Source organism: Drosophila arizonae, chromosome 3 (genome assembly GCF_054131065.1).
Source record: "Drosophila arizonae isolate 15081-1271.41 chromosome 3, UAZ_ARI_1.0, whole genome shotgun sequence".
NCBI classification, from domain to species: domain Eukaryota; kingdom Metazoa; phylum Arthropoda; class Insecta; order Diptera; family Drosophilidae; genus Drosophila; species Drosophila arizonae.
Genome location: NC_142923.1, coordinates 11355880 through 11371680, shown reverse-complemented (window position 1 = coordinate 11371680; position 15801 = coordinate 11355880). Strand labels below are relative to the sequence as shown.

Genomic DNA, 15801 nt, shown 5'->3' with positions numbered 1-15801 from the left:
TCGTCAAATCTCACGCAACTGTCGCACGCAACGCTAACTAAAAGAAATATATCTATAATCAATTTAAATGTACTAAAATTACTCGCAAGAGTGCACCCTGTAGCAAAATTTAAATGTATATCTACACTATATAACTAGATATATATCAACATCTATATATGTGTATATATAAACTGATTCACATACTAAAAAACAACTAATCAGAATTGCTAACTTTTCAGCTAATCACTGTCGCCACACTCACACTATTGCAGCTAATCATTTCTACACAGACTTTGTCTAATGCCTAATTATGCTTTATGTGCCTATAGAAACCAAATCTGTTTTTGAGTTAAACTTTAACTAATATTGTATTCCTTCTTAGAAACTGCTTGATGAAGTGCTGGCCGAACGTGAAAATGTCGAGGATCTGAACGACAACTGTGAGCTGCTGATGGAGCAAAGCGCCTGCACTCGCATTCGTGATCAAACCATCGAGACTCAGGCCAATTATACGAAATTGTTGACATCCGCTCAGGGTCTGGTGGCCAAGATCGAAAAGAATCTGTCGGATCATACTGAGTTCCTCAACTATAAAAAGGAAATGGACGCCTGGATCGAGAAGGCACAGCAAGTGCTCAACGACTGCAGCATCGATGGGGATGCCTCAATCATTGCACAAAAATTGGAGACAGTCAATGTAAGTTTTTCGATTGATCTATCTATTTCACTTTTATTAAAGAACTATTCCATTCAATTGCAGTCACTGGCCTCCCATTTGCCAGAGGGTCAACATTTGCTGGTCATGGTACAAGATGCCTACTCGAAGGCCTCGAATATAACACCCGAGGACAAGCAGGAGAAGTTGCGGGAGCTGATGACCAAGGTGCGAGAGGACTGGGATGCCTTGGGCCTGGCTGTTAAACAGAAGCTCAGCGACTTGAAGCAAGCCCAAAATCGTTGGAATGATTTCGCAGCCAATAAGGAGAAGCTTGACAAATGGCTAATCGAAACCGAGAAGACCCTGAAGATAGCGCCTGAGACAAAGGGCGAGCTGAGCGAGATGAAAACGTTGCTGGAGCGCTACAAGACGCTCGGCAACGAGCTCAAGCAGAAGGGCAACGATCTGGAGCAGCTGATGTCGGAGGCACGTGACCTGGGCACCGAGGTGGATGCCGTCAATCGTTTGCAGTCGCGCTGCGATAAGCTGAAGAACGATTGTGCTGGCTACATTCGCGATCTGGAGCAGGAGATGCTCGACTATAATGGCTATCACCAAAGTCTGCAGGACGTGGAGAAATGGCTGCTGCAAATCTCCTTCCAGCTGATGGCGCACAATTCGCTCTTCATTTCGAATCGTGAACAAACTCAGGAGCAAATCAAACAGCACGAAGCGTTGCTGAGCGAGATTCAAAAGTATCAGACCAACTTGGATGATCTGAATGCCAAGGGTCAGGCGCAGATTAAGCGCTATGAGCCCACGACGCCTGCCATACGTCCGACTGTCGAGTCGCAGCTGAAGAACATACAGGAGAGCTACAACTCGCTGCTGCAGACGTCGGTGCAGATCAAGAATCGTCTGCTCGAATCGCTGGCCAAGTTCCAGGAGTACGAGGATACACTGGACAATATCATGCGCAATCTGGAGGCCTATGAGCCCATCATACAAACCGAACTGGATGCCCCGGCCACTAGCCTGGAGTTGGCACAGAATCAACTCAAGTGCGCTCAGGATATGCAAAATAAACTGAACAACGAGAAATCCAGGCTGGCAGCGGCCGTGCAGGCCTGTGAAGCAGCCACAGCTTCCATCAGCCGACCCAGCTCGCCCCTGGAGACGGCCATGCATGCCATACCCGAACGCGAACTGATGGTGCGCGCCAAGCTTGAAGATCTGCTGGATCAGGTGGGTTATATATTCAATTTAATTGCCTTAATTATTGGTATTTATTATACATTTGGTATTATATGCCTTATGAGATTATATGCATTGGTAGTTGTTGTGTTTTCATTTAGTAAAAATATTAACTAAAGTCGAAATTGGCGAAATAGACGGAGAGAAAAGGGCTATGTAGGATATACGAAATTTAGTAGAAATAGTTAATGGACATTTTAATTTATATGTTTGATTGGCTTATAAATTGATAATTTCATTGTCTAACCACAGCAAGGTATAAAACGAAATCTTTAATAGCTCAGTGTACAAAATAAAGTTATCTCATTTTTTGTTTGTGGTTCATTAACATGGATTGGCGATGTATTTATTTTTGGGTATATGTGCGCATTCTATGTCCATTTCCTACATTATTTAAAATCCTAAAATCTCAAAATTTAATAATATTGAATCATCACGACCTTTCGTGATATTTAATTTATAATATGAATTAAGGATACATAGAAAATTATGCTAAAAATATCAAATATTAAGTGTCTATAGATTTGCAGACAGACGGACCAATATTTTTTTACAACGGATAAAAGGCCAGCAGACTTATAGCTACGTTTTTGATTTATAGTTACCTATCAATTTAGATTTAGACAGGGTATGATTTATCTTAGCTTCTTTCCATCTATTCGCCAAATTGTACATTAATAAGAATCCTATTTATTTATTTTTAATACCCTTACTGCAACATTTTTTGTTAATTTTTATTTTATATATTTTCAAATTTACTTTTATACCTAATAACACCAACTACACCAATTTGATCAACTACCACCAACTGTACCAACTACTCCCAACCAAACACCGCTCTAACTTTTATTGATTTGCCGCACCGTAACTCCTGTTGTTGTTGTTGTTGCATATTAAAAACAAATACCCACTACCACGCCCACCTTGCTCGCCGCCTGCCTGTTCGCTTTGCATTCGTCTCTAAAAAAAAAAAAAAACCAAATATAAAGAAGCCGCCGCCAAAGACTCAGAGCTCAACCGAGGATGACAACGATCTCGACGTTGAGCTCAGCGATGTGAATGAGGCGCTGTCGGATCCGATTGCTTACGAGCGTATTCAAAACTATCGTCGCATAGTACAGCTGAATAGCGCACACGTGAGCAAGCTGAATGCACTCGCCGCTAAGGTAAGGGGTACTCTAATCTGCAATGGCGTCGGCTTTACTCTCCTTACTTAGAACTAAAACTCTTGCACACTCGATGAGGACAACATAAACTCGAATCTTTGTTTAATTCTGTTTTACCATTACTTATGCTTAGGTGCAATCCCACTTGGGTGGTCTGACTGCATCCGTTAGCGAACTGGAGCAACAGCAGAAACAGCGCGCCGAGCTGCAGGATTGGGTTAAGAAACAACAGAGCTCCGTCTCCGATTGGCTAATGCGTCCGTGCAAGCTGCGTCCGGAGGCCGCGCAACAAGAGCTCGTTGCCATGAACGATCTATTGAACTCTATTGGGGACAAGCGCTCCCAGCTGATGCTCGAAATGACAGGATCATGTAAGTTGCTAGAAAATTAAAAAGTTTGTTTAAGGTATGCGAAAGTATTTGAATAGACTGTGTAGTCTTGAGCTGGGCAACGCAACTGAACATGAAAGGAAAACAGAATGTTAAATTAATGTTATTTTCAATAAAGTCTTATAACTTAGTATTCCTCTAAATATCACATTTGATGCAGTTTTCTGCATAGTATTTCGCACTAACTTTCTTTCTTTATGCCAACAGTAGGCGATGAGGACACCGATCTGGATGATAACATTGACAAGCTGGAGTCGGAGCTCATGGATGCCATTGCCAAGAAGCAGGCGGGCCAAAATATCATCGATGGCTATCGCCAGGGCATGCAGGATGTGCAGAACTGGTTCGATACGCTGATCAAGCGCATGGACGTGCTGGATCGCGGTTCTGGTCTGAACTGTGCCCAGAAAATGGCGGCCATCAATGAGATTAAGAACGAATACGAGCTGCAGGGACATCCGAAGATACAAGAGCTGAAGGGCAAGGCCGCCCAGGTGGCTGAAGTCATTAGCAATCTGGATGGACAGCAGGTGGAGGAGCAAATGAAGTCGTTGGATCGTCGTTTTGCCGATCTGGGCAAGCGCATCGATCGCAAGGCCCAGCTGCTGGATGTGACCAACAAGGGCGTTGATGGAGCCAAGGGTGAAATCGATCAACTGCAGCAATGGGTGAAGCAGCAAATCGAGGAGCTGCAAGCGCCGGCTGCTCTGGGATTCTCGCCCAAGGATGCGGAGGCGCGCCAGCAAAAGATCAAGAGCCTGATGAAGGATGCCGAGGCAAAGCAATCGCTGGCCGATGTGCTCGAGAAGCGCATTGCCAACATGCAGCCCGAGCTGGAGTCTGCGGAATATGCCCAGCTGGAGTCCGCGTTGCGTAATCTGAATAGCGAAAATCGCAATTTGGCTGGCGTCTTGAAGGCCGAGCTGGATCGTGCCCTGGAGGCGAGCAAGGCGCGTAAAGCGCTCGAGAATGATCTGGACAAGGCGCGTCAATGGCTGAAGGCCAAAATCTCTGAGGTGCGCAAGCTGCCCGTCTATCATCCGCTGACCTCCGCTGAGATCGAGAAGAAGATCCAGGAGAACAAGAAATACGACGACGATGCCAAGCAATTCAATGACAGCGTCCTCACTGATGTCCAGCGTCAAGCTGCCAACATTATGAAGGATTGCGGTGATGCGGACAAGGCAGCGCTGCAGCAAATTCTGGATGAAATTGCCGCTGACTATCAGACGCTGAAGGATGAGAGCGGCAAGCGCGGTAAATCCCTGGACGATCTGTTGCAGGGACGCAAAGCCTTTGAGGACTCGATGAAGAAGATGGGCGACTGGTTGAACGAAATGGAGACCGCAACCGAAGGTGAACTGCGCACCACCAGTCTGCCAGTGCTCGAGGAGCAGTTGGCCCACTACAAGAAACTCCTGCAGAACGCCGAGAACATGGGCGGCGTGATCAACGATGTGTCCGAGCAGGGCAAGAGCATATTGCCCACGCTGAGCAATGCGGACAAGCTGAAGCTGAACGATGACATCAAGAACATGAAGGATCGCTATAGCCGCATCAAGCAGACAATCGATGATCGTGCCAATACGCTGGGCGACCACATCAAGAAGTATAAGGATGCCAAGAACCGGTTGGCCGATTGCAGTGAATTCCTGAGCAGCATACAGCAGCGCATGAGGGAGCTGAATCGGCCCATTGGCTCCAGAATTGAGGATGTGCAGGATCTGCTGGGTGCCTACGAGGGCATACTGAAGGAGCTGAAGGATAGCAAGCACAAAATGGGCGACATGCAAATGGACGATCTGCCCGAACTGCAGAGCATCCTGGCCCAGCAGGACGATATGATTAAGTTGATTGAGGATCAGTTGGCACATCTGCGTCAGCTGTTGATGCTACGTGAGCAATTCATTGCGCTAATCAACGAGATCATTGCCTTCATTATGAAGTACACGGATGTCATCATTGACATCGAGAATTCCCCGGACAGCCTCGAGGACAAGATCAACAAATACGACAATGTCATTGTAAAGATACAGGAGTGCGAGGGTCTGTTGGCCTCGGCGAATGATAAGGGTCAGAAGATCGCCTCCGAGGGCAATGCTGCCGACAAGAACAGCATCACGGAGCAGCTACAATCCTTGAAGAATCAATTGCAAAATCTGCGCAAGGCCGTCGAATCGCAGCGCCAGAAGCATCAGCTCCAGCTCGAGTCCCACAAAAAGATGGCTGCCGAGCTAAGCGAAATACTGGACTGGCTGCACAACAACGAAGGCGTGGCCAAGTCGCGACCCCTGCTCGATCGTGATCCCGAGTCGGTGGAACGTGAATTGCAGAAGCATCATACACTCAGCAAGGACATTGAATCCCAATTGCAGAAGTTCAACAAAATCAACGACAGCGTCAAATCAGACGTGGGCATGCCCAGCTCTCTGCTCGAGATGCTCTCCGAGGGTCGCTCTCTGGTCGTCTCGCTGCCGCATGAGCTGGAGGAGCGCGAGAAGTATTTGAAGAACAATCGCGACTCGCGTCTGGAGTATATGCAGCTGGTGGCCAAGTTCAACGATTGGGTGCACGAGGCTGAGCTGCGTTTGCAGAACAGTCAGCATGGAATCGACTACGAGCACCTTGTAAACGACCTGGAGGAGCACAAGATCTTCTTTGGCAACGAGGCGCCCATACGCAATCTGGTGCACAAGCAGATTCAGGAAGCTTCCGACAAGATTTGGTCCTCACTCAACAGCTATGAGCAATCCGAGCTGTCGGCCGAGCTCTCACAGTTCCAAACCAAACTGGCCAATATCTTGGCCAATGCAAAGACCCAGCAAAGCGAACTGGAGAGAGAGGCGGAACGCTGGCGTGAGTATCAACAGTCCATCGATCGCGTCAAGGCCACCATCGAGCGCACTAAATTTATCGATGAGCCCGTCCAGAATTTGGCCGGATTGCACTTTAATATTCAGAAGCTGACGCATGCCATTGGAAATGTACAGGTGAGCTAATCAAAGAGGACAAATAATAATTATTTGAAGAGCTGATTAGAGCTTTAAGTGATTTACATTATCAATTTGAGTAGATGTAGATAAATAACTTCTCTGCACACCTTGGAAGATCACAATATTTTACGGAATACTAAAGCTTTTCCTATGATGCTTGAATTATGCAATTTTGTAGGAAAGAAAAGCTTTGTGTAAAAAAGTAATTTTGCCATAATTATTATATTATTCTTTTTGAGAAGATAATCATAAAATACTAGGAAATTAAAATTAAAATCCATTTGAAAAACTATTTGGGGAAGAAATGAAAAATATATTATTTATATTTTTTATTTTTCTTACTCAAGAAAATTTTGACTCGTTTGAAATTTTTGATCAATGCGACTGTGAGTCTCTTATTTGTATGACTTAACGTCCATATGTAATCCTATATTAAATGAATCAGAAAGCCTTGACAGACAATCTGATTATGTTAAGTCTTTTAAAAACCTTTTATTGTATTTATGCACTCATTTATACATACATATATAGACGCGTGTGTACATGGCCAGTTCAGACCTGTTTTAAGTATGACACAACGTAACATCGTTTATAAAACTGCAAAACAAGAATTTGTATCTGCAACGTATGTAAGAGAATGTATCTGCAGATGACTTTCACGTTGAGTGCAAGCTGTTTTGGCTCCGCACATGATTTGCCGGCCGGCAAAACCAATAAACTTCAACTGACATACACTTTCCGCTCTCTTTGAGCTAAAGCTCTCTTCGGGCTCCGCTCTCTTATTCGAGCTCACATTTCAAATGGTTGTTTACTTTCATCATGTCTCCTTGAAAACTTATTAATGAGTTAATCTTTTAACCTGCACTTGTTAAGCTTATCAATGACTGCCAAATATCAAGTCTGCTGCTTAGACACAAAATTTCAACATAAATACTTATATGCACATGTATAGGAGTATTTTGTATATGTATGTTTAAGGCCAGCTGTTCGAGTGTAGCTCATGACATCATCAGCAAATTCAAAGAGGGAATAAACCAGTTTTGTCGTGAGGGCTGCGCGAATGGAATAATAAATTTGAGTGTACAAAAATTTAAAATCTTAACTGATATATGTACATAGTCTAGCAGTTTAGTAGATTAACTTTTAAAAAATTAAATAATTTCTTTGAAGCATATATTATTTTTATTTCAATCTGCTCGACGCTCTCTGCCCAGCCCTTTTGACAACCACGTTGTTTGACATCAACAAACACATGTTTAACAGCAACTTTTTTTGTTTTTGTGCCCGGCACTGAGCGAGCTTTAAGAGCGAGCACACTTCATCTCTCAGCGCTCTCAGTGGACAGCTGTTTTGTTGTTGTTGGCATACCGGCTTATAGTAAAGCCAATAGCGATAGTGTATGGATGGCGCGTATTGTGTATTGGTGAGCAAGTGTGACGCAGTCAAGAGTAAATTATTGCTTCAAACTGCCCACACGTTTCTCTCATACTATTCCGCTGTCCTCTTGCCCGCTGGGCCTTGGCCGTAGTCAGTTCAACAGTATGTGCACATGTAAACGTGTTCATTCCACGTTCTTTTTTGCGATAAACCGCACAGTCGCAATTCGCTCTCTTTATATCTGACTAAGCGGCGCTCTTGGGGCAAGCTATACGCCAGTTCTCTTAAATTGGTTCTAACTCGTGCTTGGGCATATGCCGTATATTTTGTATTCGAAATTCACTTCTAGTTGAGACGTTTAACTGTGCGGTCGTCTACATTTTTTATGCGGCTTATAAAGTGAAGAATCGGCGACAAAGCAAAAGCAATAAAAATCAAAAGCAAAATATAAAAACAAAAAGAAATAGTGTTATGTTATTTTTGTGTTTTTGTGCGCAGCTTTGTTATATTTGAACGTTCTAATAAAATATGCCATGTGCTTGAAAAGCGCAAATTGAAAGAGAGACAGAGTGACAGAGAGAGAAAAGAACCAGACAAATTTAAAGCTAACGTCATCAACAAAAAGAAATACATTAAGTTTATATGTATATACATATATGTATATAGAAAGATACAATTGAAGTGCTGCTGCGGATACAAACGTGTGTGTCTAGGTGAGAAATTAAGAGAGTACATAACTTTCCATATTGTGAAATAAAGAAGTAAGAAAAAGATTGTGCCACATGCACATATACATACACACGCATACACATACATATGTCAAAGCTTAGGCGATGAAATGTCAAAGGAGAAACAAATGAAATCGAAGTGGAACCATAGGCGGCGTTACAATTATAACTCAAAATATCTGAATGGGAAATAAATTTGTAGGCTAAGTACAGGGACCGACAGATACACACACATACAGTACTTAGGTAGCTTTATACTTGCATATATAGATATACATATTTATATGTATATTATATATATAAATATAAATATATACATATATATATATTTTACTTATATACCCAAATAATTTCTAATCATAAATCACTTACCATTGTGCAATTCCAATCAATCGAACCGTGTCGATAATCAAAATTGTGATCAAAAATTTCGAGCTGTATCTGTATCTATTGTTAAAACCAAAACTATTCCTAATAATAATAATAGTTGATTATAGCTGTTATTCATTATTATTGCAATATTACTGTTACATGGTTGTTATGATTATTGTTGTTGTCGCTGTTGTTGTCGTCAACGTCGTTACAGAGCCAAAACAGTGACCTCTCACTGGTGAATCAGCAAGTGCAATCTCTTATACGCCAAGCGGACGCCCGCAATCGCCAGCTGATTGAGCAGGCGAACTCAGCGCTAAATCGTGACTGGCAGGACCTGGTGCATAGCCTGGAGCAGAGAAGGGATAAGCTGCAACAGTTGGCCGAGCACTGGGATAGCTTCGAGAACGGTCTGCACGGCTGGGAGAAGGCATTAGGTCGCTTGGAGGATAAGTTCCGCAATGTCGACCCAACTGTAAGGTCGCGACGTCATTTGGAAGATACAAAGAATGCCATTCAGGTGAGATTAACATTTACCTTTACAGAAGTCACTCTCAAGTTCACCCACACACATACATACGGTTAATGTATGAGCTCACAAGCTTAATTGATTTATTATAGCTACTACGTGCGCATCCATACATGCACATATATACATCTGTGTGCTTGCGTGTGTGTGTTTGTGTATATTCATTCATTCATTTAGTTGGGCCCCTCCTCTAACGGCTTTGGGCATGCCGCAAATGTTTTGCTAATGTCAGACATTATATATATACACACACACACACACACACACACATACACACTATTTTCCCTGTATATACACGTTTACATACACACACATACATATATTGCTGCCCAAGTTCATGGTCACATGCAACCTATCTACACAGAGAGCTTGCGCTCTCTTACTAAAAGCACGGCTTTGCCTCTCTCTCGCCCTACTCGCTTCTCTTCGATACCAGTCCGAACTGTAAATGATTGACTATATAAAAAGCTAAAAACAAAAGTCTAATTTGTAACTTTCAGTTTCTTTTGACGTGTTTTTGTCTGTTTTTTTCTAATCACAGCTTCTAGCTAAACATTTATTCTATTGGCCCATTATACAACTGAGACAATAGCAGAATTTTTTTGATTTAGATTTTGTTTTTTACTATCAACAAACCGAGTTATTTTTTTGCTTTTCATTGCATGACTTCATGGCTACAGATTATTATTTTTGCTTTTAAACATTGTGTTGTTTGTGATTAGAGTGCAACAAAAATCAGTAGAGACTTATACCTTATCATTTTTTAAAGGCTAAAAATAGCTGAAGTTTATTTAAAGCAAAATATTTGCGAAAAAAGTTTAAATTTGCCATTTATATAATTTAGATAAGAGAACCAAAAGTGTTAGTTCAATTAAATTTAAAAAATTTAATATTAAAATTCTCTGAGAAAACAAATCAATTAGCAACTTTTCAGCTTTAAATAAAAATATGTAAAAAGTTATAGCACTGCCAAGTCATGAAACTCTCAAGCTGCCATTCAATACACTTCATTAGCAAACTTGTTATATATAGATCTTGTTATATACTATAAATAGTAACTAAAAAAAAAAAAAAAAAAACTAAAAAAAGTTGTGTTACTCAGTTAAACAATTCCAAGAAACCTTTTTGTTTTTATTTTTATGGACTTTTATTTTTTGTTTAATTTTAATTTTGTTTTCTTTCGAGCTTACCTCAAATATTTTCTTTTTTTATTTTTTTTCTTTTATACATACGAAATGTTTGCTTTAAAGTCAAGACAACGTTTCTTTTATTTTGTTTATGGTATTAACCTTCGCTTTTTGGCTTTTTTGTTTTTTCGAGTTTATAAACTGGAATTGAATTAAAAACCTAGCGTAAGTTTTATTGGTTTTGTTTGCGTTTGATCGAACGAATCGTTAAAGAAAACAGAAAAAAAAAACAAAAAAAAAAAAAAACAAAAATTTTTTTTAGTTTTCTGCTGTTTGTTCTACTAATTGAAATTTATAATATTTTTGTTTGTCTGTTTAGGAACTGCGTGAAGAATCAAATGAACTTAAATCATCACATAAAGAAATCGAAACGCTCTCAAAATCCATCCTCACATTCCTTGGGGAAGTACACAAACCCTCGGCGGAGGCCATACAGGCCAAAGTGGATAAGTTAGTTGAACAGCAAGCAAAGTGAGTACCCGAAATTCCTTATCTATGTATATTTATATGAGAGTAAAATTATTAATAGACGAATATGATTACGAACAGTTGCAAGGGTTTAGGAGTATGTTATGATTTAGTTTAAGTTCGACTTTAGAAGATCTCGTGAATGATCTGTAAATGTGTGTCTAATTTAATCTAAGATTTCGAATTGAACTAATGCTGTACATATAAATAGTATTTGATATACATTAAGTAATTTATAGGTATACTATTTTATTATTTAAAACAAGTGCCACACTTTTATTTATTACCGTGACGTTTGTACAATTTCGGATTTTAAACGGCGGAAATCGAACGGAAATCGAAATCGAATTCGATGCATAAAAACATTCCGTTCTATAATTGATTTGTATTTAATGTTACCAAATTAACTAGTTATTTTTATATTATATCACATCATTTAAACGGGTTCCAAGACCCAGACAAGTATGTTTAGAGAGAGGTAGATTTACATAGGTGTATGTATTTAAGAAGAGTAATATGAACAACTTTTGGCTTATGGCAGTCTGTGACATCAGTTTTCAGTTGTTTTTAGTTTTTGTTTTCGGCTCGCTGAGCCGCAAAGCCCTCGAAATTTCATGCCAAACAATCGCTGGCTCGCTCTTCCTCTCTCTATCTCTCTCTAAATACCTCTAGCTCTCTCCCTGACGTCATGGCATTGGTTACGCTCGGTGTGTAGCTCGAGACGAGGTACTTACATAAGACAAGTTTTCTATGGCAGCATTAAAGTCAAGTTCTTGAGAATTCTAGATCATTAAATTTTCAAAAAAGAAAAGAAAATACATTCGCCTTGCACATTACACAGTGCCTGGTCAAAAGTCTGTTTACCCATCCATTAATGGGCCATATCAACTGACGGGGCATGCCCGCTGATGCCTGATAACGGTTAACTGTGCCAATGTTTTAACGTCTTATCTAAGACAGTTACGATAATAGACAAAGCGTTGACGCTATAAATTTTATAATCATAATTATAAAAGATTCGTTCAAGTAGTTCACAATATACGCTATATGATTCAGAGATTTTAACGTCCACTTAGAAGGGAGCTTGTTAGCACTGTTAACTGAACCATAGCAAATATACTATATTCCATATAGTATACGCCTTCTGTTGATAAGATTCTGAACAATAACAAAAAACTTGTTCGTTTTTTTTTTTTTTTTTTTTTTTTGGCGGAAATTCTTTTTAATGGCGCTTGACGCAAAGCGAAATAAAAAAAAATAAATAAAAAAAACTTTGCCAATTTGTCAATTACTTTTGCCACACTCACACATTCAAACATATGCATATTGGCAACATGCTGCTGACAGCAACATTTGGCGCTTTAACAGCTTATTAACAGCAGTGAAATTCACCACGATTCGACGTTAACAGCGCTGGTCGTTGATCACGTAAACATTTTGCTTGTCAAGAAAAACAAAAAATAAAACGGAAAAAATGTATTCAAAGAAAATAGTGATAAAAATAAGAAAATCGGAGAAAAAAAAAATCAGAAAACATGCCGCGGCCTTTCTTAATGCAGCACTGACACAAATTTTCACCCAAGACATGTGTATGTTTATCTACAAGAAGTATATATTTTCAGCGTATTTTTGTTCCGAATTTTTTGTTATTTTATTTTTATACACATTTTTCTTTCATCCGGCTGCCGTTGGCTTTCATGAAAAACGAGAGCAGCAGCTGCTAATTTCCTTTCTTAATTTCCCCATGCGCTTAACCAAATGTCTTACCGAATAACAATAATAGGTTTTTGTGACGTATGCCATATGGAAGTAGATGGCAGATAATATTTACTGTGTGTGGCCTGCTAATTGCGAGCTAGCGAGCTGTTAAATGTTTTCGATAAAACATTTTCTTGATTGTGATAGGCTTTTAGATGACTCCAATAATCGGGAAAACACTTGAAGGCCTCCTGTCGACACTTGTCCATTAATTTAGATTTGCTTGACAGCTGTAAGGCGCTCCAATTAACATGCGCATTAACAGTTAAGTTAAACGTGTCTGTTAGTCAACAGCTGTAACTCATTGATTTTTCCAGCTGTAATATCAGCATTCAATTTAATAGATGTTAGTAAACAGCTGCTAATCATTTGTACAATGTAATTATTTCAATACTCTAATTTACTTTCTCACTTTACTCTTTCATGGGATTCAATCTCTAAGAAATACATAAAAATAATTAATAAAATAAATTTATACGTAAATGTATACGTAAAGCGAGTTATTTTGTAGTTGATTTATTATAGAAATCCCCATGCTTACATTTTTAAACGACTTTAGTCGTTTTGATGTGATCTTTTATAGTCATTTGTTTGAATTATGTACTCAGCTCTACACATTTAAATAATTACATCTAAAATTAGCTATAAATTAAACAATTAAACAGGTCTGGCATATCATATTTTGAGCGAAACTTCATTATTTATGACGAGGCAAATACTGACGTTCGTTGTAAACGTTTAACGTTTTCTCACATTTTGGCATATTCCATATACAATCTCTAGCTCTCTTTTTGGATATCTCTATGAGAAATTCTTCTGTAGCTCAGATTAAAATTAAAATAATTTCTGACTTCGTCATGTATATTTTGTGCCTTAAATAAATTGACAATGCCATCATCATTATCGATGCTCAACAAAAAATGATCTAATACCCGAAAGTTTGCTCATCGACAATTATACCCAACTATATATATATATATAATGTATCTATATTATATCTATATTCCTTAACTGCGACGCAAATTCCGTTGCATTTGTACTTGAGATTTACTTTTCGACTGGCGAACATGCAAAAGTCTAATCAACTTGCAAAAAAAAAAAAAAAAAAAAAACGCATTTTTAATTCTCAAAAGTTGCGTAATCCTTGAGCACTTAAAAAGTATTTTTGTGTATTTCCAGGCAAGCTTATTAAGTATTTGTTTATAATTATTTCTGGATTTTTAAATCAATTTTGAGCTGTTTATCTTTTGGACATCCAAAAATGTATATATAAAATATGATATAATATGATTTTTTTTAAGAGAATGCGCCATGATTTTTGTTGTAGTTATCAAATATCTTAACTCTTCAGAAATATCTTATCTTTTTTCAATTCTTCTGAAAACGATCTGTTTAGTTGTCACCTGAAAATATGAAAAAAAAAAAAAATCACTAGTATATCTTTGCAAAGTTCTAAAAATCTGAATTTGCATGTTTCGACCAAATATCAAAGAAGCATTCTTTCAATATATAAAAACATATATTTATGATGACTCGAAATAAAATTTTCTTATACGTAAGATTTACTATGACACTCACTGTATAATGATTCACTTCAAATAAATGCATTGTTTCTTAATTAATGTTATTGACGACCTAGTATTTTTTTTATAAAATACTTTGCTCTAGAGCATAAAAAATAAAAAATCAGCTGCCAAAATTATAAAAAAAAAATAAAGAGACAAAAAATATATAAAAAATTAAATGTAAACAAAGCGGAAATCGCATGGCTGACTTCATCGTTGCTAAAGAATAATAAACAACAGAAACGTATACATAAAAAAAAAAAAATTTTAATAAAATATACGAAAATAAATTATTTTACGTTGCATTAAAATATAATAAATAAAATCTAAATCCAATAACAAAATGCGATAGGCATTTGCATTGCCAATTTGTCACTTCGCACAAAACAATGTGTCAGAGAGAGAAAGAGAGAGGAGGGAGAGCAAGAGAGAATACAATAAAGCGAAAACGTTGCCCAAATGAGGTAATCGCGTAATTATAAATTTAGTTTTGTTTTTGTTGTCGACTTTTTAATTTTTAACATTGCGCTGTTAACTCACGCGCTGCTGCTAGCTGTGTGCCGTTCCAATTCCATTTCGTTTCACAGCCGTTTGTTGTCTCTCGGTTCTTTGAGAAGCCGGCATTTTTTTGCTGCTTATCGAAACCGGCAAAAATGATTTGTTATTGCCTTATCATTTCGAGCGCTAAGCATGCAATATATATTATATGCATACATACATATGTATATTTAAGCAAATACGTATAGAACATCAATTGCATTTGTTTTGTTTTTTTTTTTTGGGGATTTTTGCATTAAGGCTACGTGCGGCATATTTGGCAACTGAAATCAGCGGCGAATTTTTGGTTTGCTAATGAGTGAGGTAAACTTTTGCCGTACGCCGCAGTTTCAATGCCAAGCGCATATTTAATATACAAATTGTTATGTGTTGTTGCTGCCGCTGTCGCTGTTGCTGCTGCTCTCTTTCCCCTTCACTCTCTTACTCAATGCGTGCGCCTGTTTGCCTATGTGTGTGTGTGTGTCTGTGAGTGCGAGTGTGAGACTGTGGTGAGTTAGTTTTTGTTCTTTTATTTCCGTCTCGCATTGCCGCTGTTAACGCTGATCGCTCGCACGAGCGCCGACTGAGACGTCGACGTCGCTGAAACTTTTTGGCAATTTTTGTGCGCTGAGAATTATTTTAGTTTTTATTTAGAGTTAGTTGCAAGCGGATGTGTTTTCGCTATAGCTGGATGGCTGGAAATTAAATACGAAGCGACCGCACGAGCATAATAAAGAAATATATATATGTATATCAGAGAGATATATATATATATATAGACGCATATTTTTAAATCAAATAAAATACAATTTAATTAGGAAGCAGTAGAAATAGAAGC

General features: G+C 38.8%; 1 protein-coding gene across 26 annotated transcripts in view; it reads left to right on the top strand.

Moving 5' to 3' along the window:
* The window catches only part of Msp300 (Muscle-specific protein 300 kDa), a 122089-nt gene that overhangs the window by 51771 nt on the left and 54517 nt on the right, over window positions 1–15801 (top strand). For 20 of the 26 annotated variants that reach the window (XM_089463473.1, XM_018001591.2, XM_018001583.2 and 17 more), the window contains 7 exons: window positions 365–679; window positions 743–1885; window positions 2884–3060; window positions 3194–3431; window positions 3657–6439; window positions 9134–9439; window positions 10955–11106. In XM_089463473.1, coding sequence (XP_089319599.1) covers window positions 365–679; window positions 743–1885; window positions 2884–3060; window positions 3194–3431; window positions 3657–6439; window positions 9134–9439; window positions 10955–11106 — 5114 coding nt within the window. The remainder of the gene's footprint in view (window positions 1–364; window positions 680–742; window positions 1886–2883; window positions 3061–3193; window positions 3432–3656; window positions 6440–9133; window positions 9440–10954; window positions 11107–15801) is intronic. The other 6 variants (XM_018001584.2, XM_018001593.2, XM_089463478.1 and 3 more) reach the window with 2 other exon arrangements.